General features: G+C 37.0%; 1 protein-coding gene across 1 annotated transcript; it reads right to left on the minus strand.

Moving 5' to 3' along the window:
• Positions 1-2,382: 2,382 nt before the first annotated feature.
• Positions 2,383-17,189, minus strand: LOC126380344 (cyclin-J). The gene is made up of 6 exons (XM_050029713.1): positions 16,756-17,189; positions 16,284-16,394; positions 11,348-11,519; positions 10,283-10,564; positions 9,729-9,885; positions 2,383-9,344 (listed from the first exon to the last, which is right to left on the minus strand). The coding sequence occupies exons 1-6, from the start codon at positions 16,885-16,887 to the stop codon at positions 8,897-8,899; spliced, it is 1,302 nt and encodes a 433-aa protein (XP_049885670.1). The 5' UTR covers positions 16,888-17,189; the 3' UTR covers positions 2,383-8,896.
• Positions 17,190-17,332: the final 143 nt, after the last annotated feature.

Below are 17,332 nucleotides of genomic sequence, written 5' to 3' on the forward strand. Positions count from 1 at the left end.
ACTATAAGTCATTTTTGAGAATCATCTAAACGTAATATTATAATTAATATAAGTGTAAATATATACAATTATTATAAACAATAGCATTGCTGTTTTACTACCTAATACCGCATCTATCTAAATAAAGTTAGGAATTGCTTGGGCATCAAGTTTCTTGTATAACGGGACCCAGACACCAGAGTAGGTTTGTCGATTTGTGTTCTCTAATTAAGAACAGTTTTACTCTCTAACATTAACAATTCCATGATAAATATCATCAAATCATTGCTACTTCAACATAGTTATCCGCCGCGTCGACCTTAAATCACCGGCGCGGAATAATTTTGGGTTCGTACCCCCTCTAATTTCAATTAAAACAAGAGAAAGCTCTCGATAATAACATTATTTACATAGGCCTAAAAAAAATAAAAAATATGCGAAAAGAGCGTTGCGAATTCTTAAATATACTATATAAGTTTTATAATATTTTTTATAATAACTATCAACCAAACTAAAATATTGTTTTTATTATAAAGACGCTCTATCAGAACAGAAGAACAGTTTTTCTTTGTTAACAAGACATAGATTCTTAGTTCAAGTGACCTAGATTACAACTAAGTAATTAGATCACCTAGATTCCTAGATTCACGGACCTAGATAAGAATCACCTTGGTATCATGCGATTGAAAGCTAGAAAATCAATATTGTATGCAGCTTTCGTGCACACTGCAATGCACTGCGCTGAATTTTAAATTACTGAAGTTTTATACTATTTGGTTAAACAAGTTTTATATATTACTTTTTATATATAAAATACATACATTTTTATTTATAATGGCTCTATTAGCCAAATGTGGAGAACTGTGTAATACGTTTTACGGAAATCCCTTGTGGGGATTTTACACACGAGTGCTGAGAAAAGCACTTACATAAATTATATTTAGCATGAAGTCCTAGGATGGATAAATATGATAAACCCGATGATGACATCCCTTCGCATGGTCCATATAATGGTCTATCATACTAGAGGACACAATCCCTAGGTCGGTATTTACAACGTCTCTATGAAATTAAGGTGTCATCAGTAATCTTGTTGCAAATAGTTGCTTGGTTTATGTTTAACAAACAGCTAAACCCAGACAGACTTGATAGTTTTGATGCCAAATATAAAGGTATTCAATGTAATGTCACTTTATAACCCTTCCATTTTAAACATAAATTCAGAATCTGAAAAGCACCTATAAAATATTATTGTTTACTATAAAAAAGATGAAGCTATAGTTATATGCTGCTGTACGTATGTAGTAAAATACATCATAATAATAATCTGCCTAGAGCCCAGTGTTCGTTCAATGAGTGGCACTCGCAAGCCCAACAAGTGCGCGCGCCGATTTTCTCCCCCATACCCATTACGCCCTCCCGCCCTCCTGATCCGCGGTGTGTACGTGATCGAGATCATAATAATAATACATATATAGCCCAGAAACGATCGCCATCCATGTTCTATATAAAATCAAAATAATTTAACTCGATTAATTATAATCGATCATCTATTCATCATTGATTCATCGTCATGATGATGGTAAACAGACATAATTACCGGTTAATTCCAAATTGGTGCGGTGCATCACTAGTTCATAATCAGGTCTGGCTAATTCATGAAACTGCTTATATTCGAATCATCGAATACGAATACAAACAAATACGTTAATATGCATTGCGTAGGTAGCGACTGGTAGAGATGTTGAAGGACGTCGACGAATACAGTTGCGTGAATTAGTCTTCATGTAGCACATGCTGGCGGCCGTGGGAACATAAGTTTGAAAAGAATTTGGTAGGAATCATATAAGTCGAAGGTTTTCTTATGCCATGGTAGGAATAAAATATTAATACAATACACGACATACGTTTCACTCTCTATTCACTAATACGCACATGCACCCTTACACACTCTCACTTAATAAACACACACACTCACCCTCGAACTTAAATTCATTATAATCCGTTAAATGTATAATACATATTATTAACACAGTTAACTTGATTTGATTTTTTAGTTTTAAGCTCATTATTTTTAATATTTTTTGGGGTTCAGCTGAAAATCAGCGTTGTGGCACTCCCTCAATGTAGGAGTGTCACAACATCTCGCTGAGCTGATGTCCCTTTTTAGAGATAAGGTTTTAATTCATTATTTTGTTCATTTTTCTATTGTGTGTACCACTTGTTTCTAAAATAAATGTTTTCTTTCTTTCTTTATTTTACGAGGAAGTAGGTATAGGTATGCGTTCTAAATAAATACTAGGAACTTAGGACACTAGTCGTATCCATCCTGTAAATTCTTGTACCATGCAGTGTCTGGTGTATCCTAGGATTTGAAACTCTATTATGAAATGAATACGACAGTTTTATAGAATTAAATATTTATTTGATGAGTTTATAATATTTCAAGGGTACAAAATATGTTCAGTTCTATGCTTTCCGTATCGACATTCGGATGTAGCCTTCAGTCTTCGTTTTGACATGCAACATGCAACTTTTTAATACATTAGCTAATGGTGTTAATTCCGATAAACAGAGCTTAATTTAATTTTGACAGATTTAAAAATAGTCACTTGACATGCAAATATCAATTTCTTTTTTCGCCGTGCTTATAGGTAAATTTAGTTAAAACTGAACTAACATTTTTAGGTAAATCGGCGTTACATACATTTCAGGAGAACTAGAACATTATTCTGGATAATTAATTATCACTGTATTCAAATATGTTTACCTCGTCATCTTATTTAGCAACTAGCAATAACTTACTTTAAAAATATATGTATACTTTTTAACTATGATGCGATGTATATTTGAATACATATGATAGCAACTTTTATAATTAGCTTAACAATAAACACTTCGGTCTCATTTGCGCCATCCTGAAAATTGTTTATTTACTATTTTCGTCAATTTTCAAGATAACGGACAGAAACCTAGGTAGGCACTGTAGTAAAAGCTTTAAATTCGTTTATAGTTTTTCTATATAAGTCACAATCTAGGTATGTAAACAAAAAAAAATTGACGAGGTATAGCTCTGCTTACATAATCTCTTGTTTAAAATAGGAACTCATTTATTATTGCAGTGAGAGGAGTTTGTTTAGCATTGCAGTCTCGAAAAAGGGTCTGCATCTAAAGTCCTAAAATTGACTCAAAGACTGATAAAATTAAGCTGTTGCTGCTACCGCCTACTCAAAGGGACTTATTTGCTCAAGGAATTTTCTGACGTAATCTGTGGTCCAGCTAAATGTAATAATTATTTGCACAAATTGTAATTGCACATCTGCCGGTTGCAGACCGCGAGCACACCTCGGACATTTCATAAAAAAAAAACACCTCGTTTCACACACACATTGACCCTGTGCCGAGGATTTTCTTGCAGCTACTTTTCCTCGGCTGTGCAGGTCGAAACATTTTAGGAAGCACGGCTTATTCATTAAATAAAAGTCTGATCTATACGATAAACTGAAAAACTAATAAGGAACATATATTTAGAGTTAAAAAATAAAAACATTTAGCTAGCCAGCACAAGAAAGAAGGATAGCGTAATGGCAATTTATATTAACTAATTCCACTTTTATATTTAAGGTTTTGATTTTTGATTGTTCACTAAGTCGGTTGTAAAACAGTGTAGCACGTATAACTTAAATTCTCTCCCTCTCATAACACAGAAATTTCAATAAGTAACACTAAGATGGTAACTTAGAAACTGACTGGCAAATTACACTAAACATGATTTAAACCCAAACTTGAACGTAATATTTACAATTTTCTTACATATACAACAAAAGATCTAACTTTATGTCCATAAAAAAAGGTATGAAAATATGTAACTCATAAAAATCTTGCTTCTGTTTAAAATACGTATAAATGGAACGGTTCACAGATACACAAAAAAAGGCGGGGAAGGGGTTTGAACATTTTACTATAGAGGTAACGGTAATGTCCGCCATTTTATCATGTGTCAAAACAAAATGGCGGACAGAAACGAGGCTAAACCCTTCAAACCCCTGTACACCCAATAACATTAAACTCCGCAATAAATATGAAATCGTACAATCACAACCACACTTGTAACAGCCATGATTTATTAACATAAATACATATATATAATAAAAAAAAAACTAAAATTGTGATTATTCAACTACCGTAAAATGCTGTAACTGAGCACGGGATTTGACGTTTTTCTAAATATTCATGAAATTAAGTTTTTATAGCCTTTAAATATGTAGTTTTTGACAAATATAAATGTTATGTGGAGACGCACATGATTCTAATTCATTTAAATATTATGGTTTTTCGGATTTATAAGTACTTTAAAGGAAGTTTAAGCCACAATTTTGTCAGGAAATCGCTATGTTGAAGATAAAATTTATTCCAGTCGCATAATAAGCCATACTTATATCTGGGGGCACGGTAGTGCCCCCGCCAAGACGACCATACTAATATAAATAGACAAACAGCATTATTAGAGCTTCTATGAAACAAAATGAAAAGTTTGTTGCCCTAATAACGTAGCAATATTACCTAATAGTAGAAAGTCCGAAAATGTTACTCAAATGCGAAATATCTTAGCCGAGCTGAAATAGACAGTATTGCGATTATTTGGTAAGGCTACAGCATTTTACGGTATGCTAAGGCGGTAAGAACTTGTGATGTATTTTCATCAACTATTAAATAATCCAAATCCAAGTACAAACGTAAAAACCGTGAGCAAATCATCAAATATATTGAAGTTTTTATCAAATAAACATGCGAAGGAATGCACAGTTTCTGAGTACGAGTAGTTTGGCAGAGTAGAATTTAAGGCGAACGTTGTTTTATTAAAATGGTAACACTTTAGTTCATTGAACCAAATACGGCAGATATTAAGAAGTTATTAGCAGAAATTGCACTCACTATGTTAGAGCTGCCATGGTAAAAATATGTCTACCCAACTTTGCACATATGTAGTGGTATTTACATTTGTACGCGTAGTTGGTTTAACAACGTGGAACTAAATACAATAAAACGCAATCGATTGTTTTTTTTTCTTCAAATACTTCTAAGTATCCCCGATGCCTTGAGCTTATAACACATTAACGTTTTGCTTGGGCATCTGGAATAGTTTTTACATTGACATTATTACAGGCCAGTCGCTGTTTAAGTTGAGGTATACGACAAACGCTGTCTACGTCGATATACGTCAACACGCTGTGACGTAGACACGGAAAGTATTTGTCGCGGCGTGTACGCCATGTTTTGAGTAGGATAAAACGATTTTGTATGTACGAAACACAAGTATACGCGACTATAAACAGTTTAAAACGAGAATCTGCGTAAGAAAGTGGTTCTTCGAACACCGGATGTATATATTATTACCGTAAACGCAAAAATGACCTAGGATCATTGTCTTTTTGCACATATCCAGTTAGAGCCTACATTAGTTGGTTTGGCGACGCATTGTACTCGTACGGTACGGTTTTTAAGCTCGTTAACATCGAATTTTGTATTTATGTCAATTCATTTAATACAAGGGGTCAATTTCTTACAATGTTAGGTATATTTTTTACATTTATCATTACTCTTGTCCCATTCTGAAATTGACGAGAAAATTTGTTCCTAACTAAAACTAAGCAGTTACATTCTGCTAATATCTTTAAATACTGGAGTACATGCATGTATTGAGCCTCAGGGTAATCATAGAAAAACATTATAAACACATTTGTAAATTGATTTCACTTAAGTCATTATTTAACAACCAGTAAAATATTTTCCATGATTAACCTTTACTTAATTCTCTCCATTATACTAATAATTCTAATAAATACAATTTGTTTACACATTTGCGAGAAGGGATAATGATTTGTTCATGTAATTAAGTTGTTCAGTTTGTAAAGGAATTATGTTTTGTTCACCCCAGGTAAGAGCATAGACCGACAAGGGCCTCTGGCGGATAGGTGGGGAGGGCGGGGTTACTTCTCTACACAACATTTTCAGCCATATTTCGATAATGTGTGACGCGTCACTTTGTGGATGTACATTGGAAATGCTACCGACAATAGGATATTTGACTGGGTAAAATATAAAATGCTGCTAGAAATAGAAGCCAGTCTAAGATAATCAAAAATCGACCTCATTTTACTTTTCCACTTATTTTCGAATCTTATTTACGAATTAAGTAACAATGAGTACGACGTTGGACAGCTTTTTTCGGTGACGTCACAGGGTAGTATTTCCATGCAAACTTCAAAGAAAACTTTCCTTTTGAGGTTTCATAAAAAATATCTCATTTGACTAGGTTGTCAAGTAGACTACTGTATGCATCGTTTTTATATGATTGTATACAGGGTGTAAATTACATCGTAACGAATACTGAGGGGCATGATTCAGACCATGATTCTGAGTTAATATCAAGTGGAATTTTCAGTTGCAAAATTGATGTTTTTTTAGTTGTTTTTAAATTATTTTCAATTCTATACTTTTGTGATGGAAAATTCCACTTGATATTAAGTCAGAATAATGAGCTGAATCATCCCTCAAAGTTTTCGTTACGATGTCACTAACACCCGGTATAAGAGAGCCATTTCTCTATATAGTCTCCTTATGACGAATACCACGTAAGTGCCTTATTGAAAAAGCACAATCAGATCTGATTTTCTCCAACAAAAGCTCAATATCATTCAATTAAGTTCATTTTAGGTAGAAAACGTTAAAATATGTTGTGAGCGAGGTAACTTACTGTGAAACGGATTTGGGACATTAGCACATGAATTTTAGATTATATTATTGATATGGCCTAGCTATCATTACTTATACACACGCGGGTATGATTTACTTGGAAAAATTATCTCATTAAGACTGTTATGTACTTATGTAGGAACTATAAAAGTGCTTAAAAGACTATATCATCATCAATTTAAAAGCCACGCTCTTGTCGGTGCAGCATTTACCATGGTACTTTTTTAGGGAAAAATAGGGCAGTGGTAGACCACTACCACTGCCCTATTTTTACCAAAAAGACTATCATCATCATCAGCCCATTAACGTCCTCACTGCTGGGGCACGGGCCTTCCCTATGGATGGATAGGGAGATCGGGCCTTAAACCATCACGCGGGCCCAGTGCGGATTGATGGTTATTAACGACTGCTAATGCAGCCGGGACCAACGGCTTAACGTGGCTTCCGAAGCACGGAGGAGCTCGAGATGAAAATATTTTTTTTTGTGGTCACCCATCCTATGACCGGCCTTTGCGAAAGTTGCTTAACTTCAACAATCGCAGACCAAGCGCGTTAACCGCTGCGCCACCGAGCTCCTGTAAAAGACTATATATACAGTGAATAATACCCGCGTATGTATAAGTAATCCTAGCCAGGCCGTATCAATAATATAATCTTAAATTAGAATAGAATAATTTTATTCCCAAAACAGTGCAGTACAATAGTAGAGAAGATAAAGATAAGTATCCAAATCAAAAATTCACTGCCCGGGAAATGGGACTGATTCAGCATGTTGTTGCGAAGGATAGTAGAAATACCACACTTAGCAACTGATATTCTGCCAGTACCAAAGTTACGCTTATAAATACTTTGAACTATCGTGCGAAAAAAAGTTTCGGGATTTGCTTACAATAAAGAAGAAAATAAGCAAATATAATTATGAAGAAAATATATGAATTAAAGGGTTACGAAAAACATGGAAAGTATAAGTCAAAGGTAGATAGTATGCCAAGGGGTTAAATTATACATAGATGAGTGATCTCTCTCCGACCGATTTCAGCCATGGCGACCACTTCAAATTCGACCAAATTATACATAATCATCACAGGCCTTTACATCTTTATCAGATGATTCAAACAGCGTTTCTGTGGCAGCTATACATAATAGATACGACAAATAAACAGATGCGTAAAATAAAGGCAACAGATAACGAGAGAGAATCATAAACAATATATGCCAAGTAGGTGTGTATAACATAATTATGAAATGTCAGGGGCCTATGGCGGCTCAGTAATAACCCTGACACCAGGGCTGATGAGGTTGGTCATCACCTCACAACCCACGCGATAGAAGAAAATGAAATAAGTATAAAGTTCAGTTACCTAAATTCATGAGTAAATTCATGTGCCAATGTCCCAAATTCGTCTCACAGTAAATTTCCTTGTTCCTTGCTTATTTTAATAACAAATGTATACCACACACTTTAGCCTGGATTCAAACTAGCGTGTCTATTGCGAAGTTTTGTCAACAAAAATCACATCGCAATTATTTTTCAAAAAAAGCGCTTATGTGGTTCTCATCATAAGGCGATATGTAGACTCCTTTCCTCACCCTGCCCCCCCTCGGTCTTACTTTAGTCTTCAATCGTATGGGCGTTACACGTCACACTGTGTAAAAGGAGGTGTTTTGTATGAAGTGTCTGGGGGGTGAACAACCTACCTCGCATATTTACTTTCTTCCGTGCTGTACTGTGATGGCATGAGTAAGATTTTTTCTATCCCTTCTAACATTACAATATTCGCACCTAAATCTATTTCTAACGCGCACTATAAAAGGTCGCAGCTTGGAATAAATAGACAATAATTATGCTAAATCATCAATGGAAATACTTCAGATTGTCTACTAATAATACAATGGTGAATTTCTTTGTTTGTCTCGTTCTCCCGAAGTATCATTCATGTTTAAGCGTATAGAGGCAATTTCATATGAAAGACTTGTTAACAATCAAAAGTATTTCCAATAACAAAAACTCACGTTCATGAATGACTACAGAAATATCACAAAAATCGATAAACTAATTCACATTGAGGCGTAAGCCCGGTTGCATTTACAAAAAATAAAAAAAAAAAAAACAGTACACAGAACACTCATGAATACGCAGCTAATAAAAAAAGACTAGAGATTAATCATAGAACCACTTGTACCTTTTCTTTTCGTACTCAACCGGGTCTAAACCACGTTTCACAACCATACTGGTTGACGGTTGTGCGTCTAAACTAGCTTCTAACAGTCTGCTGGCCCTGTAATACCTGTGGTCTTCGGCGTGGTCAGCTCTGTGGAAGTGTCTTTCTGTGGTGTCAATTGCTGGTGGGTACTGCATCGGAGGCGGTGGGGGTACGGTGTCATTCAGGTCCAAGACGGAGTACTCTGCCTGCTCAATGGGACGGTGACGGTAAGAGTTGTCCACACAGCTGGTGGAAGAGCTGCAGCTGGTAGCAGGTGACACGTGGCTCGGAGACGCGCACGGAGTCAAATTTGGAGTCAGATTTGGTGATGTCCGAGCGCTACTGTACCCTTGATCGACTTCTGAGTCCACATTGCTCTCACGAGACTTCAAGATATGCATCATCCTGCAAAGAGATTCTTTATCAGATACAATATACGTTTCTTGAATAGGTTTTTGTTTTGTTATTTAATCAGTTCTTCGCTTCAGTGTATAACCAAGGGAAAGGATATCGACCGTGAAGGGACATCGACTTTCGATGCTCTCTGAGCGTCTTTTCGGCCTTTGTTCATCACTTTTATAAAGTTTATTATATCAATTATCTATGGTCCAAACATGAATTCATATAACTAATGACAAATTCAGTGATTTACGATGTAAGTTCTCTGTACAAGGCTATCACAGATTTCTTATATTTTTCTATATTTAAAGTTTTTTTTATCTAACTTTTATCAAGGCTTGAACCACTGCTATAATGAAAGTAAGCAATTTTTGATTTTGTTTGTCTTACCTCTGTAAAAGACGTGAGATGGGCGCGACTGAGGTATACTGCCTACCAGAGGCTTTGATGAGGGCTGGTGGCCATGCGCAGAGGCCGAGGTCGGCGCGGGCGCACGCAACACACGCGCACCCCACGTCCACAGAGTCTACCACTTTCAGGCGTACATCTGCGAGAACAAGAAATTAGCAATTACTTTGGGGACACTATATGCTATATCGCCGGCTTATAGTAAAAACCACGCAAGCGCGATAACATCATTCTGGGTAAAAAATTGAGAACTGAAACAGATCAAACTTCAGTCCAGGTAAAATTTTGTGGTATAAAGTAGTTACTTTATCGATTGCGAAGTTTTGTTACCAATAATCATTTGAAAGTGATTATTTCAAAAAGTTTTCAATATAAAGCGACAATACAACACTAATAAAATATTTACTTTAGGTAACAACAAATATAAAGTACAATACTTAATAAAATAAACTGACTTATATTATATTTAACACCCTCTTCGCTATCGAAATTACGTATAGAAATCACCCGTTAATCAGTATTGGCATATAACTTACCGGACAAAGTCAAGTCCAGATATGCGTCAAGCAACTTTGCTCCGTCGCGCTTGAACCGCCTTACGAACTTGGGGTGCCTTGTGGTGAGGTCGGCATCAGTGACTACTAGTGGGGCCAGGAGCGCCGCGAAGGTCACAGGGGTCGGAGCCAGCAGCCTCCACCTCACATGCTGACCAACCATCAGCTCTAACTGCTTGAAAGTCTTCCCACATAGCTGGATGCCGCTGATCTTTGAAAGAGTCTTCAGAGTTGGAGCCCTGCTTTTCTTCTCTTCACTCTTTGCTGTGGTAAAGAATTAGAAATATAGATTTATTTTGCCGTACAGTCAACAATGTACCCATGTGTACCATGTGTCAATGTACCCACTTTAGAACCCTGTCGCAGTATCATATTTTACATTTAATGAGACTTACGGTTTAATTTGTCAAAAAAGTTAATGTGACATGGTATCAAAATGTATACATATTAGTACTCGTGACCGTACACCGGTGGGTACCGGTGAATACCGGTGGTCAATATAATTACCGTTAACGCAAAAATATCCTAGGATATTGTGTCTTTTTGCAAATATCCATATAGAACTTATGTAAGTTGGCGACATACATAAGTTTTATCTGGATATTTGCAAAAAGAACGAGGAATCCAAGATATTTTTGCGTTAACGGTAATGCGATTGACCACGAATATAAATAATAACGTATTCGAAGAACTACCCGAATGTATAACGACATTGAAGACATCTGAACAATTTTCCAACTTTTTGAAATCAGAGTTGAACCTTCGCAACTTCCCTTCTCTGGTATGGGGTGTGTGATCAAACCCTTGTGTCGGTGGTCGTCGCCAAAGGCCCCTGACGCGGCTCACAACAACTTCAAAATTATTTAAATATTAGCCGGGACCGACGGCTTAACGTGCCCTCCGAATCACGGATCATCTTACTTTCTGGCAATGTCTTACTCAATGTAGGTATCACAAAGTGATTTTTTTATGATGTTTTCTCGCCAGGATTCGAGACCACTGGATGGTGAGCCTACTAGACCACGGAGGATTATGTGTTTAACAAACCTGCAAGACTGAGGCAAGCCAGCGCGACGTGTGTCAGTCTGTCGCCACGCAAGCGGTGAGCGTCCATGAACAGGTCCAGCTGAGCGACCGCGGAGTGCAGTGTCGCCAGACTCAGGTCCAACTTCTTGGTGACGTCACGCAGCTGCTGAACTAACGTGCCGCGGAACTCCAACTGCGGGCAAAAGTAAATTAAGGTTTATTTTTATACTTGCGTCGAATGTGTACTAGCATAAACACCTGCAGCAGGGTCTGCACGGCCAAGGCGTCGCGTGGCGCGAATTATATAGAGGGCTTCAACCAATAGCCGAACGGTCACGAGCATCAATATGCATACATTTTGGTACCATGTCATATGAGTTTTTTTTTTAAGAAATTGCACTGTAAGTCTCACTAAATGTCAAATATGTTAGTGCGACAGAGTCCTAAAGTGGGTACATTATATTGCTCATGACTGTACGCCAACATTGTTGTCTTAAACGTTATACCGGGTGAGAGCCTTCAGCGCGCCCCATTTGTCCGGCAAAGTAGTTAAGCCACCTGCGGCCAATCTACAATAAGGGTAGTATTAATAAACTAATCTCAGCTGAGACTGCCCTCAAGATCATGCTCAAGTCTCTGTTTTTATATGAGAACTGTCACATTGACATGCTCTTGAGGGCCGTTTCAAAGCTGAGATTGGTTTATTAATACCACCCTAAGTCACGCAAAAAAAAAATTACCCCTTCTATCTACCGTGGATGGCATTCGCTGCGTCTATTGGTCGAAACCCTCGATTTGCCTGATTCTCGGCTGTAAAAGCATGGTGGAGTTCGTACGTACTATACCCTGTTTGGTTGATAGAACGTAGGCCTGTCCCGTGTGTAGGATAATTTTATATACGTTGTACCTATACAATTTAACAGACAAATAACTATATACAAATAAAACATTATTATCATCTGCGTGAGCCATTTCCCATTATCTGGATTCGGCTCTCTGTCCGTCTTCCACATTTTGAGCGAAACAAAGAAAACAGTTAGTTTTTTTTCATCGTAAATGTGCAGCAAGGGCGCATTTTGGTAAGCCTGTTCAACTCGAAAGGAAAAAAAATCCGGGACCCAAACGAAATAACCTGACGAGTGCAAAGCCGCGTAGTAGGATGTAATAAAGAGGTAGATAGCTGTGTATGTTTTTAAGTAAACCACGGTAAAATACTTGTCTATTGCAAATGCATTTTGAAAATCGAAACTTACCTATCACGTTGAAGCATCTTATTGGTTTCAATAGACTGACAAAGAGCTATTCATATAATAATGTATGTTCGACGGAAATGCGTAATAAAATCTTGACCTCGCTTCCGTAATGTACAACAAACAACAAAGGTAGATCGGCATCGTTAGCTATACATACACTATAGAGCAAGGAACTTATGTCGCCGACCGTACAGTCCTCATTGTTGATATTGTGCACAATGCAGATGCAATATATAACAGATCGACCGACTATCACATAACATGACCTTCTTGGACTATTCAAACAGAAACACAGTAAGGTGTATCTACATTTTCTTTGGTGCATTTTATTTTGTAGTTACTTATAACTTAAGATTGCTTTCGTTCGTTACACCGTAAACTATTGCTATTTTTATTTGCAATGTAAACCTAGCATTGAATAAAGAATAATACTATGTATAGAACGGACATTCTCCGCCCCGCACCGATTCTTACAGAGTTTACCTCGCTGGGTCTGTATAATAGTCTAAGCCGTTAAGAGTAAGGGAGCGAGCGCGGATTGTCTGTTTCGCTCACACTTACGTGTTAGGCGGCACACGGTAAAAAAGAGATATTTGTATGGAGTGTCTGGCCTGTGCTAAAACAAGTTTCTTAAAAAAAGATTGTATTGAATAAAGTCCTGAGATGGTGATCGCCATAATAGTGATTCAAACATTGATATACTAGGCACTGTAGGCACTACCGTTTTGTTACTGGTGGGTTTTAATGTGAAAATTTCAATGTTTACACTATGATAACATGCATAATGTCATTACTTAATGGCTATGACATTCCATCATTCTTTTTTCGAAATGACCTTCAATTTTTGCCACTTTTTACCACGCACTTCCCCATGTTTCCAGTTCGGCGCCTAATCGCGCACTGTGGAAAAGTACTGTCAGGGGATAATAGACAGTAACTTTGCGTCAAATTGCGTCCCACTTTTTGAACGCTGATGTTTTATCTACGGTAGTAGTATGTATATCAATGGATTCAAAGGACATCATCAGATTTTAACTCTACTCACCCCTTACAGATGCAGGCGTGACTTTATCTAAGTAAAACATTAAAGTATAACAAAATATAACAGGCTTGCCAAACCTGTCATAACATTAGCAAAGCAATTTCATTTACATTAAGAATTGCGTCAGAATTTCACAGTTGTTGCACAACTTGTAATCGCTCATGCTGCAAGGTGTCATCCCATTATGGATCTAAAAAAATACATCACCATCTCCCTAACGTTAACCTATTTTCACGGGGTCTATTTAACTAACATTTTCTACAGAAGCGACTGCCTGTGTGGTGTCCTAACCCGTAAAGAGAAAAACAAGCGGAATAAAGCTTAAATACATCACAAACACATTTTTTAGGAATGTAGGTTTCACCAATAAAAAAAATCTAAAATAATCTTTTGAATAAATGATTTATTTTACTGTTTTGTATAGTCTGAGGAGGAGTGTTAATGCTTCTGACGTCTACTAATTACATTTAAATAAATATCGATAGATAGTAATGTAAAAGTCATATTACATGATTGAGTAATACTGGTATGAGCAAAGATGGTAAATAATGATGCAACAAAACAAAATATATAGTAATTTAAAATTTCATTTCAACTACATAATTATTATCTCATTTATAATAATATAATCATTATAATCACTCATTAATTAAATCACTCAATAACGGCCACCATTGTGCTCACGATCCGGAGGTCCTGGATTGGAATCCCAATGGGGACAAATCACGAAAATCACTAGTTTGGTTAGGACATTACAGGCTGATCACCCGATTGTCCAAAAGTAAGATGATCCATGCTTCAGATGCCACGTTAATCCATTGGTCCCAGTTACTACTTACTGATATAAGTACATAGTCGTTACATGAGTCATATCAGGGGCCTGCGGCGGCACAATAATAACCCTGACACCAGGGTTGATGAGGTTGGTAATCCACCCCACAACCCACACGATACGAAGAAGATGACTCATTTTTATCTTTTACTTTCAATAGACATTGAATGTTTAGACTGTTTTTTTTCAGAGAACTGCTGAACAAATGGAAAGGAAGCATTTGTCTTTGTTATAGTGACATTGAATTAGGCACCTTTTGTAACAAAAAATGCTTACAATCACTCTTTTTTGTATTGTTACTGATAACAAAGAGTGTATCTGTTGTATAAACTACCTCTACTAGCCTACCTACACTATTGTTGTTCCACATAAAGTTGTAATCCACTGTATAGTTTTATATTTTGATGATAGTAAATGAGGAGCTCGGTGGCGCAGCGGTAAACGCGCACGGTCTGCGATTGTTGAAGTTAAGCAACTTTCGCAAAGGCCGGTCATAGGATGGGTGACCACAAAAAAAAAGGTTTGACCTCGAACTCCTCCGTGCTTCGGAAGGCACGTTAAGCCGTTGGTCTCGTTCGCATTAGCAGTCGTTAATAACCACCAGTCCGCACTGGGCCCGCGTGGTGGTTTAAGGCCCGATCTCCCTATCCATCCATAGGGAAGGCCCGTGCCCCTGCAGTGGGGACGTTAATGGGCTGGTGATGATGATAGTAAATGCCCCTTGGTTCGCAAAGATGGATGAAATCCACCAGTACTTAAACATTCCTACAGTACGAGAGGCGATAAAAGCGATGACCGCAACCTACAGGGACAGGATTGAACATCACCAAAACGAACTTGCCCAAGTCTAAAGTGAGCCACTACAAACAAGACGTCTGAAGAGATCCTACACTTGGGATAACCTGTAGCAATCAACAGTAATCTACATGCAAGCATCCCAACAATGGGCGGGCATGCCTTACACGCCAATACTGCCTGGCAAAAAACTGCTTATGGTTGAAAAACCGATCTCAAGATAGAGCGGAAAAAAAGAAATTGATGATCTTCATGGTTGACGGTAAAGCATCTTTATGTAATTGTAGGGTTTCTCACACAAACACCTGCTTATAGTGAGATGACCAATCGCAAGTAGTACGAAATAGGAAAAAAGTTATTTTTATTTGGGTTTGGTTTGATATGTTCCATCCCTATATTTATCCTGTGATCACGGTGGTTAAAAACGCCACATCGAAGCAATTCATCTAAAAAAGCAATATTGCAATTTGCCATTTGTGCATATAAAAGTAAGTGTGCAATGCAAGCAAATGTCAAATAGCATAATTGCTTTTTTAGATGGATTGCTTTGATGTGGTCTTTTTAACCCCCACAGATCATCGGCCAGCATACACGCAAATTTAAAAAATAAAACAGATATTTAGTTGCCAACTTCATATTATGTAAAAACCTTTACCTATGTGTAATAAAGTGGAATGACATTCCAAATATAATTTACATCCAACATTGCATCAGCTTTAGATTACAAATTGTTATGAACATTTCACGTTTTATGGTCTGAAAATCCTAGTCTTAGAACACCTCCACCTATTTGTCGTATCTAACATCATTGCTATGCTAGATACCGAATAAGTCAAGAAACCTATAATCTTTAGTACAAAGACAAATTGCGTTTAGATTATATCATGGAAGAAAAAGAGAGGACTTTGCACTGTGAAAGCAAAACAGGCAATTGTTCTTGCCTGGATCAGCAGATATTTTGCCCTTATCTTTGCAGAGTAGTAGGAAACAATAGGCTAGATAAAAAAGTTTCTTTATGTTGTGGGTATATCTCACCTGAGGGGACTGCAGATGTATAGGTGGTTTCTCTGCCTCCTGCTCCAAGAGACTCTTCCAGATGTCCTCCCTGTATTCATTGTAGTACTCATTATCTGGATCTGTCAAGTACTGCAATAAAAAAAAATTCTTCAGCATCTCACGAAGAATATTCTAGCAAGTGGGTAGTTTAAAAACATGAGGTTTTAATTTTAATGAAACAAAAATAAACTCTAAAATTTTGAACAATGGATAGCAGAAAAATAGTTTATTCACCATATGGGTGGCATTTCAAATATTTTTGATTGTTATTGTTCACGTAAACATTTTCAAATGCGTATTATCTCTATTTGGACATGTGAAAACTGATCTCGTAACCTGCGTCAACAAATATTAAATATGCTTAAAAGTGCCTGGCCTGTGATCTTTTCAATATTAGCAGGTGCAATATAATAACACATGGTCTGTATCAGAAACATGCTTAATGCCTTACGTTTAAGTCCTGTTTCACGTTCACGGTTGTGGTCGATGGTCTCGGGGCCTCCTCCGTAGAGGAGCTCACTGCAGCCGACACATTCAGCTTCGACATGTTCAAGGACTCAATGGTAACAGTAAATGCGGTCATGAACTAAATATTCTATCAATTTACCGCGAGGAAAATTAACACGTCGACTGAATTCTTGACGTTCACCACGTGGATACAAGTGTCAAATAAAATTACTACTTTGAATTGAACAACTATTTCGCAATTACCAATTATGGATGCAAAGTAGATTTCTTTCTTGTCATAATTTAATAAAAAAAATAAACGAGCAAAACGCGCAAAATTAAATTATTCACGATTTTCTATCACATGACGCTGCAGTCGCGCGCAAGGCATTACTATGACACTCGAATAAAAAATGGTGCAACGACGAATGGAAGAATGAAATATTTTGGAACGCGCGGCATTTCGACCATAGACACTTTTTTTTCATCTTCAATTCATTAGAGGGTTTTTACATTATACTTTACTTAACTTTCGTACAGATTTGTTGGCCCAATTAAATCGGTCTGACAAAGTGACCAAA

The sequence above is a fragment of the Pectinophora gossypiella genome, chromosome Z (assembly GCF_024362695.1).
Source record: "Pectinophora gossypiella chromosome Z, ilPecGoss1.1, whole genome shotgun sequence".
NCBI classification, from domain to species: domain Eukaryota; kingdom Metazoa; phylum Arthropoda; class Insecta; order Lepidoptera; family Gelechiidae; genus Pectinophora; species Pectinophora gossypiella.